Below are 25205 nucleotides of genomic sequence, written 5' to 3'. Positions count from 1 at the left end.
TTTTTATCTATGATTTAGCCAAAATGAATGAAAATTACTTGATGTAACACTGAGATAGTATATATCCAAAGTTACTTATCAGCAGTGTTTACCCTAAAATCTGCATATATAAACTGATAAATATTAATTTATAGCCAGCTACATTTAAAGTATAAGCTTTATTAATATTTAAAAAATCCTATTTTCTAATTCCATCAATATAAATTGTTTGATTATATTCAGGGAAAAATCCAGGAGAGAAATGTTCCCACCACTGCTTGATATTATCCATCCATACAACAAGGCAGAACCCAGAAATCACTAATCAATATCATCATGGTGCCATTTAGGAGCAAAGTTTGGTGGAGGATTATAGGTAAAGGAACTCTGGTGCTAATTTTGCTTCATATGTATGCAAACACAACACAACCTAATTTACACATGATGAAGATTTTGAATAAAAATAACTTTGTTAAAAACAACGATTTTCAGGAAAAGGAGATTTGATGTAGAGATAATTTAATTGCTATTCTCATCCAAAATTAAAGAAAGGAAAGGGTAAAATAAGATACCTGATTTTCATTTTAATGTCCATATGAGTCTGTGACCATATTCATATATAGACATGTCTTTGTTCTCTTTAGTAGAGACTGAAGTAGAGCTACAAGTATAGCTGCATACAATTTGAATTACATTAATCTATTTCTTCATGCACTGTAACATCTTTGCTAGGAAGTTGCAAAACATGCAGTAAAATTTTATTTTTGCTATCCTAAGAATTCAAATACTTGAATTTTACTTTTCTATTTATAATACCTATCCACCATCAAAGACTCATTTACATTATATCAGAAAACTCTCATCGAAGACTAAGATATACAGATATGAGGCAAGGACCAAAAAAGGTGACATATTTTGAGATCTTTCCCAATGAGGTGAAGTAAATTGTTTAACCATTTTTCTTCAGGACTTTATAGTGACACTTCTACCTTCAAGCATTTACTGTTCACCCATCCATCTATCCATTCAAAAAAACATTCACTAAAAATCAGAAGAATTCAACTAAGAATTTGTTACTATTTTCAAAGCACTGTTCCTGACAATAGTGAATTCCAGAATTTACACTCTAGCTGGGGTAGCAAATGCTTTACCAAGAAAACAATAACTAAACACGACGTGTTTAAGAACAAAAATCTTAGTCTCAAATTTAAAGGAGGCCTCTACATAATTAGAATACAGTGGACTGATGATACAGCAAAGAGATGGACATGTGTCCACATGTGTCCGCTCAGATTTTCATTCCCAAGTTGCTGTTTATTGAGTAAGTGATAAAAGGGTTCAGGGAATTGAGAAGGTCAGAGACCACACAGTGTGAACAGGTTGTCCCTGTGATGTCTGCTGTTTCTTTTGCCAATTCACATTGGGGTCCTCGTGTTCCTGCCAGTCTTTCAAGTAAAATGCATGGACCTCCTAAGGATTCTTATGAACACTTGTCACCACCATTGTCATCTTCCATCCCTCACCTCCTCAGACCCTTCCCACAGTCTTCTTATAGGTTTCAAGTTTACGAAGTTAGTTTTTAACACAAAGACCTAAGCAATCAGATTAAATAAGTTTACTTTAAAATGTGTACTCTATTTGAATTAGAAGAGAGCAACAATGGAAGCACGGAAGCATGTATACTATAAAGAGGCTGTGGTCATTTTACACATGAGAGTGATGTTGAAAAAAGGGAAAAATCAAAGATGACCATTTTTGTACTCACCCTGTCAAATCTAAACTTTAACCCCTAAAGCATCCACATTTACATTTGAAACACTGATGGCTTTCTTGAACCACAGTTGAATTTCCAACTACCTGCTAATGACTTTGAAATGTTACCTTTGAATCATCTCTGATAGGTCCTGTAACCAAGAAATCAGAATTTAAGGGATGATTTTGATGACTGAATCATTATATAGTAATTCCTTGTTGCTTTTTGGTATATTGGAATAGATAGAGGGAAATTCTATAAATCTCTAAATTGCAATCCAGTTGCCATGATATCTGAAATGATTGTAAAAGCTTTTATCTTGTGCCTCTGTGGCTATAAGAGCTGTTCCGCCCTTTATCAGATCATTTTCTCATAGGTCAAAAGCCGTAATGCTAATAAAGAATTTGAAGTCAGCCATTGACTAGCTTCAGTCTGGGACATTTTTAAATCCTATCAGCTGGATTCTGCTATTAAAAGATAATGTGTCTCCCTTCTTTTTGGCTTACATCTTTAGTCCTGAAGTGATAGCCTGTCCCCTCTCTTTTCAATGCATGTTTGCTTATTGAAATGATAATGATAATACTGTCTCCTTTTCTACTTTGAATTTGCTATTCAAAATGACCTCATTTCCCCTTGCTAACATACTTAAAATTCTTGAACCCTCTAAACTGGGGGGGGGGGGGGGCAGATTTGGGGCCACTAGGCCATCTGCTCTCCTACTACATGCCCAGGAATAAACTCTTTCTCTTTTTGGAAACCTGGTGTCTAAGGAATTGGTTACAGAGGCCGTCAGGCAAAAGAATTCATGGTCTTTGTCCAGTAACAGTGACAACTTTGCTTTCTCCTTCCCTCTCTTTCTTCTTTACTTTTCTGCTTTTACCCTATGATTGCAGGAAAACCTTAATTAGATTACTTTTACTTCATCATCATGCATGGACTCTCCATGCACTGTGAAATAATGGATATTATTTATTTATTTATTTAGGTTAGAATACTTTTCTGTTCAAAAGAAACCTTATTGTTGGAAAACAAACAATAAGAAAGGAAAAAGCAGAGGGTGTAAATTAGATGCACTCAGATTGAAGCAGAGGAGGGATTCCCAAATCCTGCCCATTGATATCCATCTCACCCCCAGAGAAACTCTTGCGGCCGCACTGTGGGGTCCCTTGGCACTGCAGTTTAAAATCTCTGACCTGCAGAATTAGGTCTAAGCTCATAAGATTAGGATTAAAGGTCTCTGAACTAGTTTCTTCAAAACTTGAAGTCTGCTAAACATACATATTAAAAATTCACTGGAGAAGATTTGGGGAAGATGGCAGAGTAATGAGCTCTGGGACTCAGGCTTCTACTATGAAACAAGCAAAAACTGTCTGAAACAACTATTTTGAAAGTCTGGAGGCCAGAGAAACATTGTATAGCATCCAGAGAACAACGGGCAGAAGATGATAAATTACAGTAAAGAGCAATAAATTGCTCTGAATGCTGTCTTCTAGTGCCCATCCCCACCTCTCGCAGCAGGGTACCATGGGGTCTTGCCCCTGACTACCTTCCCGGTGGCAGTAAGGGATGTAAAAATCCTCTTCTCCAGTAAAAGGAGCGGTCACTGCCAATCACTGAAAGAGGCTTTTGATTAGTGCCTTCGATTGCTGGGGGCCCAACTGTGAGGATGGCATTGTTTAACCCGCCCCCACGCCCTCCACTAAAGTTTTCAACCATGGGGACATGGCAGAAGAGATTTAACCAGGTGAAGAGGCACTTCCTCAGGGCAGTGGGGGATAGTCAGTTGAACAGTTGCATTTGCTGGTCAGGCCAGGATGGCTCAGCTGTAGAGATCCATGAAAGAAAATCCTGGAACAATTTCTGATTTCCTCCTAAGGGTACTTTGGAGTCTTTTTGCACCCTCTTTCTGGATCTCTGCATTATTTTAGCTGGGAAAGACTGACATAGCAAAGTCCTCTCTGGCTTTCCCTCTTCAAAGAATTTACCCTCCATGCAAAAACAGCTTGAGACAATAAAAGGAGTATAAGAAACTACAGAGGCAGACAAATCTGGGACAAAGACTTGCTGGCTTCAAGCACCCAGAAGAGAGTGGCCTGTCTTGGAAACAAAAAGGACACCCAAATTCCTGTGAACAGGGTAATTGCAAAACAACTAACAAGCAAAAGCCCAGGATGAGACACAGGTCCAGAAAAACAGGGAAAACTCTGTACACTGCATTCACCCAGGCAGACGTTTCCTTTAGGTGGGCTAAAGCTCTAAAGAATCTCTGCCTTAATAGCAGCTCTTTACAAAATAAAGAAAGAGACATCTCAGGGAATAAAAACCAGAGTTAATATTCAAAATATAAAAAATGCATAGGGTGCAATGAAAGAGTACAAGACATACAACCAAACAGGAAATGAAGGCCTATCTAACAGAAGAAGATAAGAACCCAGAAAACACCGATGAAGATGAGAATGTAGACATGCCAGACAAAGCCTTTAAAAACTGATCTTAAAAATTCTCAAGGAGATGAGAGAAAATACATAGAAAGACCTTGAAGCTATCAGGTAAACAGTGAATAAGCAATGTGAGAATCTTTGTAAAGAGTAGAAATTTTTCAAAGGAACCAAATAGAACTACTGGACTTGAAGAGCATACTAATTGAAATGAAAAAAGTCCAGGAAGGTTTGAAGGACAAATAGGAACTGGCAGAAGAAATATTCAGTGAACATGTAAACAAGACACTTGAAATGAGTTAGGCTGAGGAGCAGAAAGAAATAAGATCTAAGCAGTGAAAATAGTCAAAAAAAACCTTTGGGACACCATTAAGCATATCAATATACTCATTAGGGGGATCCCAGAAGGAGAAGAAAGAGAGAAATAGGCAGAAGGAATACTCAAAGAATAAAGGCAGAGAACTTCCCAAACTTAGCAAAAGACATTCATATGTACATTCCAGAAGCCCAGAGAACACCAAACAGAACAAATATGAAGAAAACTATATATCATTATATATTGATCACACTATCAAATGCAGTGAACAAGGAAAAAGTTCTGACAGGTGCAAGATAAAAGCAATGTGTATGTACAAAGGAGTTCCAATTAAATTGAGTGTTGATTTCTCATCAGAAACCTGTGGGGCAAGAAGGTATTCGGTTGAAATATTAAAAGTGTGGAAAGAAAACAACTGCCAACCAGGAATTTATATCTGGTGAGACTTTCCTTTAAAAAGAAGGGAAAGATTAGCACATACTCAGATGAACAAAATTAAGAGAATTCGTCATGACTAGACCTGCCATAAAAATAATGCTAAAGGAATTTTTTTCACACTACAAGGAAAGGACAATAGATAGTAACTTAGAGCAGCATAAAGAAATAAAGACCTTCAGGAAGCATAACCATTTGTGTAATTATATATGCCAGTATTACTGCAGTATATTGTTTTTTATGGAATTCCACTTCTTACTTTGTAAAAGTATTAAAATGCAAATATACAAAAATAATGATAAATCTATGGTTTTGTGTATACAATATACAGAAATATACTAAGATATACCAAAAAAATACAGGGGCCAAAAGGGTATTCGAGGAGTATATTTCTATGCTATTGAAGTCAAATTGGTGTCAAATTAGATATAATTGTTATATATTTAGGATGTTAAACTTTAACCTCATGATAAACACAAGGAAATCAGATGAAAAATATTTCCTGATAGAAAAGAGAAGGCTTCAATAAGGCACAATACAAAAAATCATACACACGTAAAAGTAGGAATTAACCAAAGAGTTGAGGGGCAAAAAAGGCATAAGACACAGAATAGTTAAATAGGAAAATGGCAGAAGAAAGTCTTGCATTATCAGTAGGACTTTAAATACAAATTGATTAAACTCTCCAGTCAAAAGGCAGAGATTGGTAGAATGAATGAAAAAGCATGACCCAGCCACATGCTATCTGCAAGTGACTCACCTTAAATTCAAAGATACAAGTAGGCTGAAAATGAAAGAATGGGAAAAAATACATCATACAAGCTGTAACCAAAATAGAGCTGAGATGGCTATATTAACATAAGATAAAATAAACTTTAAGTACAAAACAAATCTGAATAAATTTAAAAATATTGAAATCATGCAATATCTGTTCCACTCACATAGAAAGAAGCTAGAAATCATTAAGAGAGGGAGAAATGGAAAATTCTCAAATATGTAGAATTAAAACAACATACTCTCAAACAACCAATGGGTTAAAGAGGAAGCCACAAATGAAATCAGAATATATCTTGAGGCAAATGAAAATAAAAATAAAATGCAAATAAACTTATGGGATGCAGTGAAAGCAGTGCTGAGAGGGAAATTTATAAGTTCAAATGAATACATTAAAAAGGAACAAAACTTACAAATTAGAAACCTATTCTCAAAACTGGAAAAACTAGAAAAAGAAGAGCAAAATAAACTCATAGCAAGCAGAAGAGAAATGAAACAGCAAAGATTAGAGTGGAGATAAATGAAAAAGAGAATGGAAAAACTATAGAGAGAATGAACACAACCAAAAGTTGGATCTTGGAAAAGATCAATAAAATAGAAAAGCCTTTAGCTAGACTTACAAAGAAGAAAGAGAGAAGATACAAATAATGAATATTAGTAAAAAAAGGGGACAATTACAACCAAACCCACTGAAATAAAAAGGATTATAAGAGGATGCAATGCACAATTGTAGGCCAATGAATTAGCACAAATTAAATGCACAAATTCTTAGAAATGTACAAACGACTTACATTGACTCAGGAAGAAATAGATCTCAAAAAACCAATTACTCATAAAGAGATTGAATCAGTATTCAAAAACCTCCCAACATAGAAAAGCCCAGAACCCGCTGGTTGTGCAAGGCAATTCTACTGAACAGTAGAAGAAGAAACAATTCCAATTCTGCTCATACTCTTCCCAAAAACAGAATAGGAGTGAACACTCCATAATACATACTTCGAGCCAACACTACTGTCATATCAAAGCCAGATAAAGACATTACAAAAACAGAAAAGCACATCGAATATCTCTTATGGACATAAATGAAAAAATCCTCAAACAACATACTAGTAAATTTTAATTTGACAGCATACTAAAAGAATTATATACCACGATCAAGTGAAATTTATCCTTGGCATGAAAGGTTGTTTCAACACAAAAAATCAATTAGCATAATATACTACATTAACACAAAGAAGGAGAGACAACGCATCATCTCAATTGATGCATAAAAAGCATTTGAAAAAAATCCATCACCCCATCTTGAAAAAACAGAACACTAGGAATAGAAAGAAAGTTCCCCAATATTGATAAAGGGCATCTATGAAAAGCTCACAGCTAACATCCTACTTAATGGTGAAAGACTTAAAGCTTTCTTTCTAAGGTCAGGAAGAAGACAAGGATACTCATTATCACCATTGTTATACAACGTTGTAGTGCAATTTCTTACTAGAATGGTTAGGCCAGAAAAAGAAATAAAAGGCATCCAAATTAGAAAAGAAGAAGTAAAACTTTGCTATTTGCTGATTTCGTGATCTTATATACTGAAAATCCTAAAAAGTTGACAACAAACCTCTTAAAGCTAATGAATGAATTCAGCAAAGTGGCAGATACAAGAGCAATGCAAAAAAAAAAAAAAATTAGCAGTGTTTATTTATACCAGCAATGAACAATTAGAAGAAATAGAGAAAAAACTCCATTCACAGTAGAAACTAAAAGAATCAAATATCCAGGAATAAACCTAACCAGGATGTAAGGGACCTGTACACAGAAGTCTACAAAACACTGCTTAAAAGAAATCAAAGAAGATCTAATATTTGGAAAGATAGTCCATGTAAATGGACTGGAAGACCCCTTATTGATAGGATGTCAAATGTACCCGAAGTGCTTTACAGATTCAATGCAATCCCAATAAAAATTCCAACAACCTTATTTGCAGAAATAGAAGAGTCTATTATCAAACTTAGTAGGTAAGGAGTCTTGATTTGCTACAGCCTTGAAAAAGAAGAATGAAGTTGGAGTACTCATACTTCTCGACGTTAAAATTTATCAAAAAGCCATGTGTTGTTCCAAGAAATGATCATGATGATGAATGTGCAACTACGTGATGATATTGTGAATTATTGATTATATATGTATGGAATGATCAAAAGTTAAGAATATTTGCATTTGGTGTGTTTTGGTATTTAAAGTTTTTTTTAAATTAACACAAAAAAAGCCATGTGTTTTTGGTTTGCTAAAGCTGTTGGAATGCAATATACCAAAAATGGATTAAGTTTTATAAAGGGAATTTATTACATTACAAGTTTACAATTCTAAGTCCATAAAAATGTCCAGACTAAGGCATACAGAGAAAGATACCTTCACCCAACAAGGGGCCAGTGACATTCAAGGTTCCTCTGTCAGCTGAGAAGACAAACGGCAAATTCCGCTAGCTTTCTCTCCTGGCTTCTCATTTCAAAAGCCTTCCCCGGAGAGCATTTTTTGTTTTTTCTGCCTCTTGTCTGTGTCAGCTCTGAACTCTCTCCAAAATGTTTCCCCCTTTAAAGGACTCCAGTAAACTAATCAAGACCGTTCTTGAATGAGCTGAGTCACATCTCCATCTAATCAAAAGGCCACATCCATAACTGGGCAGCCACAACTCCATGGAGATAATTCAATCAAGGGTCACACTGAAATATATGCATCTGAATGTGATTAAAAGGGGCAATATTATTGTATATCTTTTAACAGAATAAAAATTTGAGAAATCCGTGAAACTGCACAGTGAAATCTAAATTAAATGATGTTCTGTAGCTAATAGCACAATTATAAAAATGTGCTATCGCCAATTGTAACAAATGTTTCATACCAGTTCTAAAATTGGATGGTATATTGGAATCCTATATTTTATGCATGATTGTTGTATAAACTCACAATTTCTTTAATAAAGAAAAAAACTAATTTAAAAGGAAAAAATACTTAGCAATGCTATGAAGATATGAAATATACTGATAAAGTGTATCTTTCCTCATGGTAAGAAAAAGTACTATAATTAATTCTCATTTCATTTTTCCTTTTTAGAGATATGTTTTATTAAAGTTTTCACTATCCTATTGATATACTTTTTTTTTTGCAATAACAAGCGATGGAGTTCAACAGTTTGCTTAAAATTAGAAAGGGTTATGAGGGATGATTTTTATTATTAAATGAAAATAGTTCAACAATATATGACTAAACTCTCATATCAATCTCTAAAATCTCCCAAAGTTTTCAGATTTATTAATATCCTTTACTATAAATTTATTCTCATCTGAAAAAATGTTCCAATGAAACAAAGCCAATAAGTTATCTTGTAATTCCTTTGGAAAGTTTAGATTTCTATTTACATAATTTAAACTAGGAGACATTAAAAGAGATGACATGCTTGAGGAGACTTTCTTTTCTATGAAAGTCGTTAGACACAAATGGCATCTCTACAGCATCTCATTAGGTTATCACAAAGCATATACAGTTTGCTTTATTGACCTCCAGGAAGTCACAGACTATACCATGTCCATCAGCTCCTGGTGATTTTATCCATTTTTTTCTGCCTAAAATCCCTCTTCACATTTTGGCTACTTAGAATAGATGAAATTCATTCATCACCCAAAAACCAGTTCAAGTATTTTATTCTTGATTCCTCAAGTTCTAACCCCTATGAGCTTCAAATCAAACCAGAAAGACTGTATTTGTGTACACATAAAGGTCTGCATGTGAATTAAAAGCTTAGAGTTAAACTTTATGGAACTACGTATAAGGAGAACTTGAGGTCAGGAAAGTCAGTGATGCTGGTGATGACCTGGAACCCATCAAAAAGAATTCTCAGGAAGGACAAAAAGAATCTGTTCTGGGAGGATGAGGATGATTCAGATAACACAGCACACAAATTTATACAATGGGAACAAAATGTCGTGTGTGTTTGGAAAGAAGAGGAAACAACCATGAATCAATTAGTCTGCCTAGGTTGCCTGCTGGTTAGAAGTTGAAAATAATATTAGTTAGATATCGAATTTTTAAAAATGTGAGTTACCAATGTTAAATCTAGAATTCATGGAGAGCATTTAAATGCATGTGTCCATTTTGAGAAGAATCCAATTCAAAATTAAAATTACAGATCATAAAGTGGAGCAGGCAAAATCTTTCACTAATAACTGTCAACTGTCTCTACAAAATCAAGGGCTTAGATAACTTGATGACTATGAGGTGTCTTCTTTGCAGAATAAGGTGCTATCTTTCACCACCACAGGGTGTTTTAATTATCATCAAAGGACCTCACTTTTTTAAACTTCATGGCTTTGGGTGCAAATCTGCAATTAAAATAAATTGGTAGAATTTATCTTGATACTGTTCAGCTGAACTTCTACAAATGAAAATGTAAAAAAAGAGAGTTGTTCCATTTCTAAATATGTTCCATTTCTAGATTCCATTTCATTTCTAGTCAAAATGAATAAAATAAACTAGTAAGCCTACATAACAGAATTCAATAAAACCATAAGTATTTGCATGACATGATTATTTAAATAAAATTATTCATGATTAGTGTATTATATTGTAAATATTGGATTTAATAATTTAATAACAAATATCAGCTGAAATTCAGTTATATATGAATAATAATTAAGTATATTAGAGTTAGTGTTTTTGTTATAATTATTTTTAATATAATCTAAAAATAGAGCAAATATTTGCACACAGTTTATGACATGTTCAGGTTTTACAGCTCTTTAATCCAGTAGCTAGGTTCCTTTTAACATGGATCTAGTACTCATATGCGTAATTTAAAAAAATATTCTCCAAACTAAAACATAGTAATAGAACTCCCCAAAAAATGTAGAGTTAAAAACTGAAAGTCTCATTTCATCCTCCGGTATAGCCTACTCATCTCCCAGGAGGAAAGCAGTCCAGTTAAGGTTTAGAGTGCCTGTTTATTGTCATTTTCTATGTATATAATGTGTTGTATCTGTAACTGTATATATGCATAGACACTATTTTTTATTCTGTTATTTCCTGAGTTTATTTTCCTCCAAAAAGAGTGTATCATGCTACTTTCCTGATAGTAGCGCAAATAACTAAAATGAGTTCCTTAATCCCTCAGTGATCTAAAATACTTTCATCCTTTTAATTTCTATTAAATCCAAGAAGGAAAGGAGATTAGCATGTTGTATTTGTATATTAATACCACAGTGGACATTTTTAAAAACATTTATTGGCCCTTTGTGTATCTTCTGTGAATTGCCTATGTACATCTTTTCCTCATAGATCTTTGGCTCAATTTTGTGGTTGCTAATTTTCTTCTCAAATCAATCTGTAGGATATTACTATTTAGCATGGATATTACATGGTTAGAGTAGTTATTTTCCATAGTTTGATCTCTATTACTTCTTTATATTTTTAATAGAATAAATTTTAATTTGTCTATTGTAAAACCTATCAGTGGTTTCTTGTGTTTCATTTATTGTTTCTAGATTCTTAGGAGTCTTTCCAAGATTTAAAAACCAAAATTTCTCAATAGGCAAAGGAAAAGCGCCAAATAAGTGATCTATGCACATATGGTCTCTTGATCTATGACAAAAATGATAGTGCAGTGTGGTGGAGAGAACACGGTCTTATAAAAAAATGACCTGGGCTCATTTGGATGTCCATATCGGTGAAAAGATGAATACAGACCCCTACCTCATACCATAGCATTATGGACTGAATCATGGACCCCACCAAGTTCAAGTCCATACCCTGGCCCTGTGGATGAGCGCTCATATGAAAATATTGGCATCTTTTTGATGATATGGAAAAGGCTAAATACAGAGAAAGAGAAACTATTTGCAATTTTTAGATCGAGCAAAGATATTGTATTCAAATAAACAAGCAATTCCTATAATTCAATTAAAAAATCATATGACTACATAAATTGAGCAGAAGAAATGAGCACTTATAAAACAACAACAATGAATATCCAAATGTCTAGTAAACCTAAGAAAAGTTACTCCAACCTGGAAGCAACTCAAATGTTCATCAACAGTGAAACGGAATTTAAAAAACAAGGTGTATATATACAATTAAGTAGTATAGATAGAGAATGAGTGAAATACAGCTAATTTCTATAACAGGAATGGATCTCACACATATAAGCTCAAATGAGAGAATCTGGGATAACAAGCATACGTTCTGTATGATTTCATTAGTTTAATCTATAGTGCTATAATGTCAAGGTATTGGTAACATTTGGAGGGGGGAGTTACTGGAATGGGGTATGAAGGAGTCTTCTTGGGTGATGGTAATGTTCAGTTTTGGTAAGCATGCTCTTGGTCTTGATGGAAGTGATTACTGTGGGAAAACTTACTGAGTTACAACTTATGTATAGATAGAGAGATAACCCAAGAATAATCCCATGTGTCTGTGGCCAACTGATACTCAAGAAGGATGCCAAGACTCAAGAGTGGGAAAAGAATAGTTGTTTCAACAAATGGTGCTCGGGCAACTGGAGACCCTTATGCAAAAGAATGGCAGTGGAGCCTTACCTCATACTTTTACAAAGATTAACTCAAAATGAATCAAAGACCTACATGTGAAAACTAAAACTATAAACTGTACATTAGAAGAAAACGAAGGGGTACATTCTCTGACCTTGATTTAATGACTTCCAACAGCAGATTCTTAGATACGATATCAAAAGCATGAGCAACAAAAGAAAACGTAGATAAGACAAACTCCTCACAAATTGAAATGTTTTGTGCTGCAAAGAACGTCATCAAGAAAGTGAAAATATTACCCACAGAATAGGAGAAAATATTTGCAAATCATATTTCTCATGAGGAACTTGTATATATAAAGAACTCTTGTAATTGGGTAATAAAAAGATGAATAGTCCAATTAAAATAATGAGCCAAGGGTCTTAATAAACAATTCTCTAAAGTTATACCAGTGACCAATAAGCACATGAAAAGATACTCAACGTCATTAATCACAAGAGAACTCCAAATCAAAATGAGATTCCAATTCACACCCACTAGGATGGGTATAATTAAAAAGTCAGACAACAATAAGTATTGGTGATGATGTGGAAAATGGGAACATTTTTATATTGCTGGTGGTAATGTAAAATGGGGCAGACACTGAAAAGCAGTCTGGCAGTTTCTTAAACAGTCATACATATGACCCAACAATTCCATCCCTAGGTAAACACGCATTTTCAGAGAAAATAGTACGTGAATACTTATAGTAAAACTATTCATCATAGCGCAAATCTGGAAACAGCCTAAATACATTTCAACTGATGAATGATCAAAATGTGTTATACCTATATAAAGGAACATTTTTCAGTCATAAAGAGAATGAAGTATGGATACATGCTACAACATGGATGAAACTTGAAAACATGATGCTAAGTGAAAGAATGCAGTCAGAAAAAGACCACATATCATATGATATTATTTATAAGTGTCCAATATAGGCAAATCTAAAGATCTAGGAGGTAAATTAATGGTTGCCTATGACTAGGATGATTTGGAGGATGACAGGTGACAGCTAGATGAAAAAGCATTTCTTCCTGAGATGAAAAAATGTTCTTTAAATGGGTGAATAAGATCTTAATGAAGCTGTTATCAGAAAATAAAAATTAGCTAGTTTATTCAGTTTCTAAGTCGGCCCAGAAAACTGCTATCATCCCAATAGTGTATCACTAATCTGTTTGTGTAGTTCTGTGCCAATTCCGTATTTTTTCAATTATCATTAATTTTTGGTATGCTTTGATGCCAGATGGCATAAGCTTATCTTAAAAATATATATTTCCTAGTTATTTGGAGTCTTGACTCTTTCAGAGAAAATTTTAAATATTTGTAAATTTCTATTACATTTCCCATATAATTTTAATTAGATTTTATTAAATTTAAACTTTATTTGGAAAAAATATGTTCGAAATTTGATTATTCTTCTCTAGACTCAGAACATATGTTCTTATCTGAGGTATTCTTTTGTGTTTTATTCATGTTAGATTTATTCCTGACTAGTTTTTACTTTTGCTTTTTAATGTATATTATTATATTTCTTTTGTCGCCACCATACTGAACTCTTAGTATTCCAAAAATTAATTTTCTTTTTAAAAAACAAGTTATAATAAATGTAATTTTCTTAAATTATCATATTAGCTAGGTTCTTTTGAACAATGTTAAATAATAGTTCTGGCAGTAAGGAAGTTGTCATTTTCTTGACATTAATAATTTACTAAGTGCTGTGTTTTTTATAGGTAAATTAATTTATATTATGGTTCTCTATTTACTTATTAAGGTGATATATTACTGTAGAGTTTAGAGTCTAACAGAAAAAGTATAAAATTAAGGAGAAATGTCTTTCTAGAAAAACTTTTAGGTATAACTACTGTTCACAAGTCTTTAGCTCTTCTCATTAGCATTGAAGTATAGCAATTGGCTCTAATTCCTCATATAGGGAAAATGTGGGGGCTGGAGATTCATAATCTAGGTTGCACACTCATTTAAAGGAAAAAGGGCACCAGATAATTATTGCCACTTCCTATTATAATCCTAAAATATATAGGGAATTATGAATATATATTTGGCAATCCCTAAATTCCTTAAATTTATTCCACTGCAATATATATTTCCATAACACTAGTGATCTCATATAATATTGGTAAATAGTAAAATGGTATGAACATAATGTGAAAATTATGTGGTTGCTTGCATAATTTTTCCTAGAAAAAGGTAGATAATATATAGGGAGAAAGAGATAAAGATAGATAGATAGATAGATAGACAGATAGATGTAGATATGGTAAATATAAATACAGATATGATATAGATGATATAGATCATTGATATGAGAGTAAAATTATCACTTATAACAGGAAAAGCAAAATTCATCTGTTAATCTACATTAAAAAGGAACACATCCAGATCTATTTTTTAGGAAATTAAAAGTAAAGACATGTATCTAGATCTCCCTCCCCAGTGAGGTTTACTTCTTGTCTTTCATGACTAATATTACATCCTGTCAGTTATATCTCCTTCTGTGCCCACTTGAATGACAGCCTTACTGTTTCAGAGCTCATCTTCTACCTGCATTTTCTTATTGCCCAGAATCCAGCATCCCCATTGTTTTGGTGGATGTTGAATGCTTCCTGAGAGAGTGTCCATCATTTCTGTTATCACCTACATGTATTTTTCACATTCTCTCCTAGTGTACCAATTATCATTTGGATTAGTACTCTGATGACAGAGTTCAAAGATAATGAATGATCTGCATCTAAACATAATTGTCCTATTATAAACCTTGTTATTTATGGTGCATCATTTTAAAGTATGCAAAGCATTTTCTGAATGAAATGTATCATGTTATAAAAAATGCCCACAGTCTATTAAAAATACTGAAGATGAAACAATATACATCTTTTTTTTCCCTTTTCCATAGAAACAATCTATGATGGAGTTAGATTCATAGTCAAAGGCTCAACACCCAGAGTATTGTAAAAATTATCACAAATGTTGTATTTACCCAACTTTGTATCAAGACTACATTTCATAATATAAAGCTGACCAATATAATAATACACAACAATCAAAAATGACATTTATTTTTGAGGTTTCTAACAGAAGTTCTATGCAGGGCAAAGGTAGTAGATGGCATCACAAGAAATCACTTGGAGGTCTCTGCAATCTTTGGTTCCAGAATATACGCTCATAGGAAAAATGCTCTACTAGAGATTAGGTAGCAGAGAAAACTAAAGACAAGCTGTGAAGATCCACGAAAGTTGTTAGAGGCTTGTACCTGTCTCAGAGGAAAATCACATCTGATGATCTAGAATATATGTACTGCCCATGTTGTATCACATGCTATCTTCAATAAATGCTGTATGTAAAAGTATGCATTTAACTAAGAAGCTATATAAGTTTGAGTGTTTGGGGGTAAAGTAGAAAGAAAGCCCATAAATTCCATTATTTATTTCTAAACAGCTGCTCTACTTAACAAAGAGAACTTCTGGTTATACTTCAGGCTACAAACAGTTACACTTTTTTTAAAACACTATTTTTAAAGTGTACAACTTTTCAAATAGAAACACACATTAGTCATATTAATATAATCTCCATAAAATATGTCATCAAAATTATTTAAATATTTATACTTTTTCTGCATGCATTTATGATGTACTGTTTTGATGAACTCCACCTACCATCACAGCTAGGTAACGCATGGTTCCATTGATGGTTTCTCTCACAAATAAGGGGATCATCATCACTTAGGGTATATCCTGGATGACAGCTGAAAGTCACTGTCGACTTGATGCCAAAATTATTGCCATGCCGATGACCATTCACAGGAATTCCTGGATCAAGGCAAGAATCTGACTCTAAGGTCACACCTAAATGCACAGAAACAAGCATATAAGGACTTGTTTGGTTCATAGAAAGGAAAAAATATTAAAGCTACAATACATGTAAAATATTCCCACACATCATTGACCTAGAAAATTATTTAAGTGAATTTGACAACACATTAATGTAAAAACGAATGCATCAAATATTTGACCCTACTTTTCTATAGAGAGATTTATTTTGTTGTACTATTTACCAGACAATAGCAAAGTAGTAAAGTTTTGCATGTCATTGACCACTCTGAATTTTACATTTCTCCTGTACTATGCTAAATGAATTTTCTTTTGTATCTACATCTCTTGCCCCTTCCCCTTACTTTATATTTTGTGTTCCAGTTAAGTTTTGGCAGTCATATTTTAACATTCATACATATGCATGTTTATAAGCAAGCACATACATATATAAGCAATTTAAAAGTGTACTAGTGCTGATTTTCTAAAATTGCATTCCATAAGTCTATACAATTTTCAAATTTGCACTTAAGTCAGCCACTTTTGAGATGGCTACAATTAGTCTATGCTAAAAGATGTGAAAAAAAACAAGTGCTATATGAAGTGGAGAAATTACGAATGCCATTCTAAAAGTTTATTTTTTTCTGTCTCATATTTTTTTTCTCTTTAGCATAAAATGAATTTCAAAGATAGAGGGAAATGAGAATAAAGGAAGGAAGTTTCATTGTAATATTTATGTATTTTTAAAACACCTTGAAGTTGCTATATAAATCAAATTCAGTAAAGTTTAGGACATTCAAATTATTATCGAACTAAAATCATAATCATTAAAAAAATTAATGTCCACACTGTAGTTTATTCTCCCAAGTGGTCTTTGGTATATTATTCCTGATCATCGCACACATTTTAATGAAGTCTGACATCTGAAAGTAATGACTATACCTTCTACCACAAAGTCAAAGTCTTAAAATTCAATTTAAGAATGACTTTTTCAAAATAATAAATGATAATATTTCTCCACTTGTATAGATAAAAAGGTGATTCAATAGGCATAAGGGCCATGTGAAGGACAGCCAGTCCAATATGGGAAAATAATTGAGAAGATTATATTAGTGAAACATTCAAATGAAATAATGAAAAGAAAAATAAGTAAAAACAGAAAAAAAATATATAGTGGCATCTTTCTCCAAGAATTCTTTCTTAAACATTATATGTAATTTCCTGAAAATTAATACATACTTATTACCCTAATTAAAAGGATGTAACTGTCATGGCTCTTTTAAAAAGTAGGTCAGCAATGGTTAACCATTCCTCCCATCCTACATGAGAGTACATTTCTTCCAGAACCATCTAGATATCTCAAAATCCATAAAATCCATTAGCCCAAGAAAAACAGAAAAACAAAAAAAACATTAGCCCAGCTGTCCTGCTCATCTCAAAATATACACACACACACACACCACTGACACAATCTGTCAGTTTCATGCTTCTTTATAACACTCCACAGTTGTACATGTATATAATATGCCATGTACGCAATGGGTATTTTAGACCACCTGACTGTTTCTGTCCTATCAAAGTCAAGACAAGAGTTCTCACAAATAATGGCCCCTGGAATGAAGAAGCTCTGCTAAAGAAATGGATTAGTCTCTAGGTATCTGGAAAAAATAGTAAACTGGAATATTCCACTTCATAAAATGGTTTTCTGTGGTACACTCATTGCATTGCAACCTAGCACAACAATTGGAATTAGATGATGTAAGAATAATGCATTAATGAATAGCATTCACACAGAAATGTGTAGATTGTAGTGAAACTATTCACACAACATCATAGACTTGACTTTCAAGGTTTGCACATGAACATGTAGGAAAAAAAGAGGAAAATAAAAGTACAGAAGTTTAACAATTCTTAATATATAAAACTGATCTTAATAATAGAATAAAATATTAAAGTCACAACTGCTGGCAAGTACCAACATTATTCTATTAGTTATTTGTTTATATTTACAAAATAATGGCCATGGCTATTGAGTTGTGAAATGTGCAGACACTGGGCTCCTTTACATGACAAATCATTTAAATGAAAGTACATATGGACAGAAATGTTTCATGGTAGAATTATAATAGATTCTAATACCAATTCACCCAAATTGGGTCATATGTAGGAATTTTTATAACAAGATGACAGCAAGAAGAATATATGGAACTGCATAGCAGGTGAAATTACTCCAATGGAACAAGTCCTTTAAAATAAGCTAAAATCAACTCATCATTTCTTTAGAAAATAGACTTTGAAAAAAAAGGTTTGACTGTCTTTCTAAATATTGCTTGGAACTTTTTCTTTCCTTTCCTGTCTCCAACACTGGCAATAAAAACATGGGATCAATGGATTTCATTTAAACAATTAACATATCAGATTCTGTTTCAAGTGTTTCTTACCTGAAACAAAGCAACTATGATTTTTTGGCAGAAATGATACAAATATATTTTTCAGGTGGCTTTTGTAAAATAGATGGCTGAATAACTTTGCAGTTTAGCAAGAGAAAGAAATTGATTGCTTCACAGACATCTTCATGCTGATTATATTAAAGTACAGTTGATACAAACAGGTCCTGTCTTAACTATCTTTACAAAAGTTCTAGTTCATGGAAAGCAATTATTCTTCAGGAGGACCTTTTACAGGGTTAACTTTAGGGCAGTCACTTTTCATGGCCTCCTAAAAGTTTCAAAATAGAGGTTATAGGCCCCATTTTACAAATGTGGAAATAGGCAAACAAATTAAGCAAATTTTACATGTTAATAGTACCTACTGAGATTCAAATCTAAGCCCTAGTCTGCCTCTCTCGCACTTTTTCTCACACTTGTATGTGTGCGTGTTACCAATATGTCTTAATCAATTTCTCTTTTGGTCATAAGAAAAGTCACATCTGAAAAAAACACTCTGCATACACACACATATACACACAAACACAGAGACATACTCTTTGCACTAACCCAATTAGAAAACACATACATGTAGTGAATTTTTCTTCTTTCTTGAAATATTATTAAAAGTATTTTTTGTAAGAATTTCCAAGAACAGTTCTAAAAATTAATTGGGAAATAAGCATACACTTTAGAATTTCATTTATTTTGCATTTCCCATAAAATTATAGCATTTTAAAGGAGCCATTCAGAGATCAACGACAACGAACAAAGCAAATGATTATTGTGGAAGAACAATGCAATTGCTACTATATAAAGAAACTAAGCCACAATACTTATAAAGAATAGAATAATACAAGGATTAGGTGTAATTGGACACTATATTTATAATAGTGATGATTCATAAGACTCAGTTGTCAAAATAGAACTACACTTTTAGGTGCACAGCTCAACTTTCTTTCATACAGTTCAACAAAAGCTTCTGAAGTTCATGCTGTTTATATTAGCTTGCATTATCTCCTGGCACCACTGTAAAAATGAGTCAACCTCAAATACAATGTGGCTATGATTCCTACAATGCTCCATGTATAGAAAGTGGATTTCCGTGTGCCTCTGGGTATGAAAGGGAGTCATTAATAATTTTGTAAAGCAAGGGGGTTTTAAATTGTCAACCATTTGTGTCAAGAGACAAATGAGAAATGAGCAATATTATTATTTTCAAATGGCATAAAAATATAACAGAAATCATTCACAAGCCATAGGCCAACCATCTTAAAATAATGTGTTGGATGAGCAAGTGTGATTATTGTCCACTGCCTGCAGATTGGCTGCAGAATAAATTTCCTCCACAGACCATAGAAATATTCAACATTATAAAGGGGTTGGTAATTTTTGTCTTTTCCATGCTTTTCACTTTTTCCTATCTGCTTCTCTCCCTCACTTTCTCAATAAACATTTATTTGAGGAATTCAAACTATTAATTACTTTTCCATTGCCTTTGCTATTGCTGCAGCGCCTCCTTATTTCCCACCTGACTGAAGGTTCATTCCCTCTGTAACCCCAACCTGATAAGGCCTGCTTTTCTCATGGCCCATTTGGACAGATTCAGGCCCTGGGCTGGCATCAACAGTCCACCTCATTTAGTATCCTTATTTTAATCAAGTCCTCAGTTGAGTACTTCTAGAATTTGACAGTGCCTGAATGTAACCATTTGAGGACTTGATTAAAAATTCAGAATTCTGGCCTTCAGCATAGACTTACCAAATAAGAATATTTGGAGTTTGGGTTTAGTAGTCTACATTTTACTGAGGTTCCCAGGGGAGTATTAATGAACAATAACCTTTGAGGAATACTATTCCTTCAACATGCTTTTTATATAAGGAGGACCATCTGATTCAGTTACGGAGCTCGATAAAAAGTACTTATGCCTGTATACCACCTATAGATAAAGTGACCCAGAACATCTGAGCTGACACTCAAGCATCTGTTTTGTTATAAAGCCCCAGAGATAACTGCTAAGTACACCAGTTGATAACCACAGTTTAAAAAATCCCAGGACTTTTCTGACTAATTTTCTTATAAAAATGGCACATCCTCTGCTTCATTTCCTTCTGCTCATTTCCTTGTTTCTCATATATCTTTTCTTTTTATTATTATTATTATTTTTTTCACAAGGGCAGGCACTGGGAAACGAACTCAGGTCTCTGGCATGGCAGGTGAGAACTTTGCCACTGAGCTACCATTGCCCGTCATCTCATACAACTTTTGATAAATAAATTGAAGTGACAACAAATAAAATTTCAGTGAGATGTCCTTCACTAATTACATATTTTTTCAACCTACTGTCAATGTCTTAACCCAGAAGACTACACAAAAATTGTTTGGGGCATTCTGGAAAGAACACTGAAATTCGCAACATGAAAGCATGGGTATATGTTCAGATCAAAGTTATTTTCACACTTTTTTCTAAACTTTTGGTTTGAACAGGTTATAATATATAACAGGAAAATGGAAAGTTTTATACTGAATGGAAATATATTATCTTTCCCCAACTGTGGAGTGTCCTCTCATAAGACGATAGCTCCCTGTTTTTCCAATAAAGTAAGAATAAGGATTTCTAAAGTCCTAAAGAGATCAGAAATATTTGACGCACAATTATCATTCTACTACAAATGAATCTACTTGGATAGTTTTTCCTTCTTCTTCTTCTATTTACAGATGCAACGAAAGAAAAATGGCAACCAGAACTCCTCTCTGAGTGGTCAATTTATGGAAGCACACCTTATTATAAGGCTCAAATCTACTTTTAAGTATAGCCCCCCCCAGAAAAAATACTTTTGAATTATAATCTAGCAATTCTTAAAACATTATTATTATTAAAAGTATTCTTAAATTTATCTCTTTATAAATTAAATAAGTGAAAATAAACTGAAAAGAACGTCTGAAATTCCTATTATTCTCTGATTTCCACAAAGAATGAATACAAACAGTCCATTTATCTAAATGAGTTAGATGAGTAAACAAAATTAGTTTCCAGTGCCTGCATACTGACGTTAGAACATATTTCCTCAAAGAGTTTTAAAAATAGGCAAAATAACCCATAACTTTGAAAATAAGATTTAGTGAGAAGAAAGGAAGGGGAGGAAGGGAGGAAATAAGGAAAACTCCCTTCTAGAATTTGGCAGTGCCTAAATGTATTTCTTCTCTTAAGTTTCATCTACCTATATGTCTAAAGGTAAAGAATTTTAGTCTAAAAAAGGGAAGGGGGACTTATCTTAAAGTCTTAATTTTATAAGGTTTTAAATTCAGAGAACTGTAATTCTTACTCCAAAGAAAAGTGATAAAATAAAGTCACATAACAAAGAATGAAAAATGAAATTATCTGGTTCTTAAACTTTGCCTTAATAATTTTACTTTGAAATACATGCTGCACATTTATGGTATATAATGAACTAGATTAAATTTGAATTTAAATTTAAATCATTAATCAGTTCTCCTGCTGTTCATAACATAGAGACAACATTAATACTTCTGAGAATAATTCCTGTGAGTGTTCAGGTAAGATTTTATTTGGGCCATTTGAGGCAAACAATGGGATGAATGGATAGCTTTTGGGGCTAGTCAACCCCAAAAGTAAAGAAGTCTCTCATTTAAAAAAAGGTTTTGCTTTAATTTCAAATGGAAGTAATTCAATCTAAGTAACCTAGGAATGCTTGACTTAAAAATAATGTGATAAAAAGGGAAAAATTTTGGTTATATGTCTGTTATTAGAGTAAAAAATTAGAAACAGTAACAGAGGACCGTACAAGGCAAACAGAGTAGCCTAACGCAGTCTCTGAACAATAGTTAGAAGTAAAATTATAACAATATTCTTTCATCAATTGCAACAAAAGAAGCACACTAATGCAAGGGCCCTAAAGGAAGGGATGTATGGGAAATAAAGGATATATGGGAACTCTATTTTTTTTGGATGTTATAATTTTTTACTTTTTTGGGGTCTGAGTCAGAAACTTAAGGCAACTAGGAAGTCTTGGTTAAAGTCTCAGGGTTACTAGACCAAATCTACTATATCTTACTTTACTTAGTCATTGGTTTAACAAACATTCATTGAATGCTCACTTGGTACCAAGTACAGTGCTGGCTCCTGGGGCTGGAGATATGAATATGACAGGGTGTCTTCCCTCAAGGAACTCGTTGTCTGATGGGAAACACTGACCCTGAGACTGATGATGACGTGTGTGGCCACTGGTGTAAAAAAAGAAGGGCACAGCAGCAAGCCACCTAACCTAGGACTGTTGTCTTATGGGTTAAAATCAAGGTGCCCGCAAGGCTGGTTCCTTCTAGAAGCTCCAGGGGAGCATCTATTCCTTGTATCTTCCAGGAACTCTATTTTCTGTATGATTTTTCTGTAAACTGACAATTTCTCCAGTAAAAAAAAATATATATATTGGGGAGCTTATTTGGATTTTCTCTAGATATTTCCATTGTGTTAATACTAATAATCTCATGTAATCCAGGTCTCTAGAGCAGAACATCTTCCAAAAAATATATCAAGCAAGTTTCTATATTGCATGCAGCACAGAAACATTAAAATACCATTGATTTTAAATATCAGCAAGTATTTCTAGTTAAATTAACTTACTGTTTAATATATTTGTATCATATTGTACATGGCTTATTAATAAATTGTGCCATAATATCATCAACATAATGTTAAAAAGAACAAAATGAGTTTTTCTTTAAAACAAAATGAATACCATCAGTAGGAGAGTGGCTGGATTAATTATTTCATACCCACATCATGAAATACTATGCAGTTGCTAAATAGAAATATTTAGAAAAATAAATAAATAGAAAATTAAATTAAATAGACGTTAAATAGAAAAATTTAATGCAAAACAGTAGTTTGAATAGATATACAAGTAGTGTTTTTTACTGAGACATATGATTAAGAATGTGTGTGATTACATTTTTAATAAAATGTACACATAACTCTACATATGTATATGCACATTTTGTTTACATAAAATTGTACAAGCATGGAAAAGTATAGAGAAAAAAATATATATCAAATTATTTATTTGATATCACTGATAGAATTAGGCCAGAGTTAACACAAATTGCAGAAGATGATTTAGCGAAAAGAAAGGCAAGAAAAAAAAACGTAATAATTAAAAATCCAACATATTAGATAAGACCCCATTCATTTTGAAAGTTTATGGGTACCAGTAAATTAAGGATCTACTGTTAAAATTATATTAAATTCATCTTGTCTGTTGCTAAGATAAGTTCCTGATAAAGAACATCCATAAAAAAATCTGCAAGTAAATGTTTCATTCCTTCAAGTCAAGTGTTAACTTTACATTCATACCCCTTCTTTCAAACTACTCTGAGGGAAGCATTTTTAAACACAGAAAGGAATTTTTTTTTTTTTTTTTTTTTTTTGCCTTTTAAATAGGCTAGTGTTAAAAAGTGTATTTCAGGGAGTAATCCCTCTTAGCCTTATTCCAGAAATGTAGTTTTAATACATTAATGTAAAATCATATAATAGCTTGAACTCCTACTTTCAGTAACTAAAATTAAAAGGAAAATTTGGACTTCTAGAAACAAAACTGGGAAGGACTACTTAATGCTGGGACTATCCTACAAAATATATTTCCTTAAGCCTTAACAATCACTCTTTTTGTTTCTTTTTTTTGGTGCATGCCAGGAATCGAACCTGGGCCTCTCGCGTGGAAGGCAGGCATTCTAACCACTAAACTACATGTGCACTCGCTTCTAAATATTTTTTAACAATGGTTAAAATATTGAAATATAATAATTTAATAATTATTTGACTTTTAGTAATGGTTAACTTCATTTTAATTGCTAGCTACATGGTGAAATTTGTTTATGTGACCCAACACCTAAGTACTACAGATAGCTTAGTAAATAAAAATTCAGCGATATGCTCTATAATTCTTGGCAACTAACTATATCTACTTTTAGTATATTCGAAATACAGTAAAAATAATTATTACATCATACAATAGAGGAACACATTTTAAATGTTTTAAATACTTACTTTATTCCATTTTATGATAAATAACTAATAGATATTTTGAGAACTTAAAATAAAATCCCAAAGTTCCTGTCATACAGTTTTGACAGAGTCAGATAGGATCAATAAATTAGCAGTGTTATCTGCATGCTGGAAAATAACAACATATATCCTCAATTCTGACATCTATAAGACATAGCCTTAGTGAGAAATTGAGGAAGCCCACTTACTTTCATAGTGAATGAGGAAACCAACACTGGAGCGGCTATTGTCTGTGGTGAAAAGCAGGTACATGAAATTTCCTGTACTAATAAGGAACTGTGGTGCTTGCGTGCCATGGTACTCTCCAATCAGGGGCGATGAATTAGCTGGCCCATCTCTGACTTCTAGAGTGTCATAATTGACTTCAGTCTGAAATCTGCAATTATGGGTATCGAATCAGAAGAGAAATTCAAATCCACATTGGTTTACAGAAATTAGGAAAATAGGTCTTTTAATTAAAAACGCATGTACATCAATACAAATAGAATATTTAAAATTAGATATATACACGTTTTTAAATTTAAGGATTGTACTTTTTTTTGGAAGAAAATGTGCTCCTTAGACCCTCCCCCCACTTCTTTCTTAATTTTCTCCCCTATAATAGCATAA

At 33.1% G+C, this 25205-nt stretch overlaps 1 protein-coding gene across 1 annotated transcript in view; it reads right to left on the bottom strand.

Annotated features, from left to right (window-relative positions):
- CSMD1 (CUB and Sushi multiple domains 1) overlaps positions 1 to 25205 on the bottom strand; it is a 519811-nt gene that overhangs the window by 456065 nt on the left and 38541 nt on the right. The window contains 2 exon segments of the mRNA XM_077151716.1: positions 15936 to 16124; positions 24785 to 24972. Coding sequence (XP_077007831.1) covers positions 15936 to 16124; positions 24785 to 24972 — 377 coding nt within the window.

The sequence above is a fragment of the Tamandua tetradactyla genome, chromosome 3 (assembly GCF_023851605.1).
Source record: "Tamandua tetradactyla isolate mTamTet1 chromosome 3, mTamTet1.pri, whole genome shotgun sequence".
Classification (NCBI taxonomy): Eukaryota; Metazoa; Chordata; class Mammalia; order Pilosa; family Myrmecophagidae; genus Tamandua; species Tamandua tetradactyla.
Note: the sequence above shows the minus strand (reverse complement) of the source record. Positions and strands in the feature narration are given on the sequence as shown.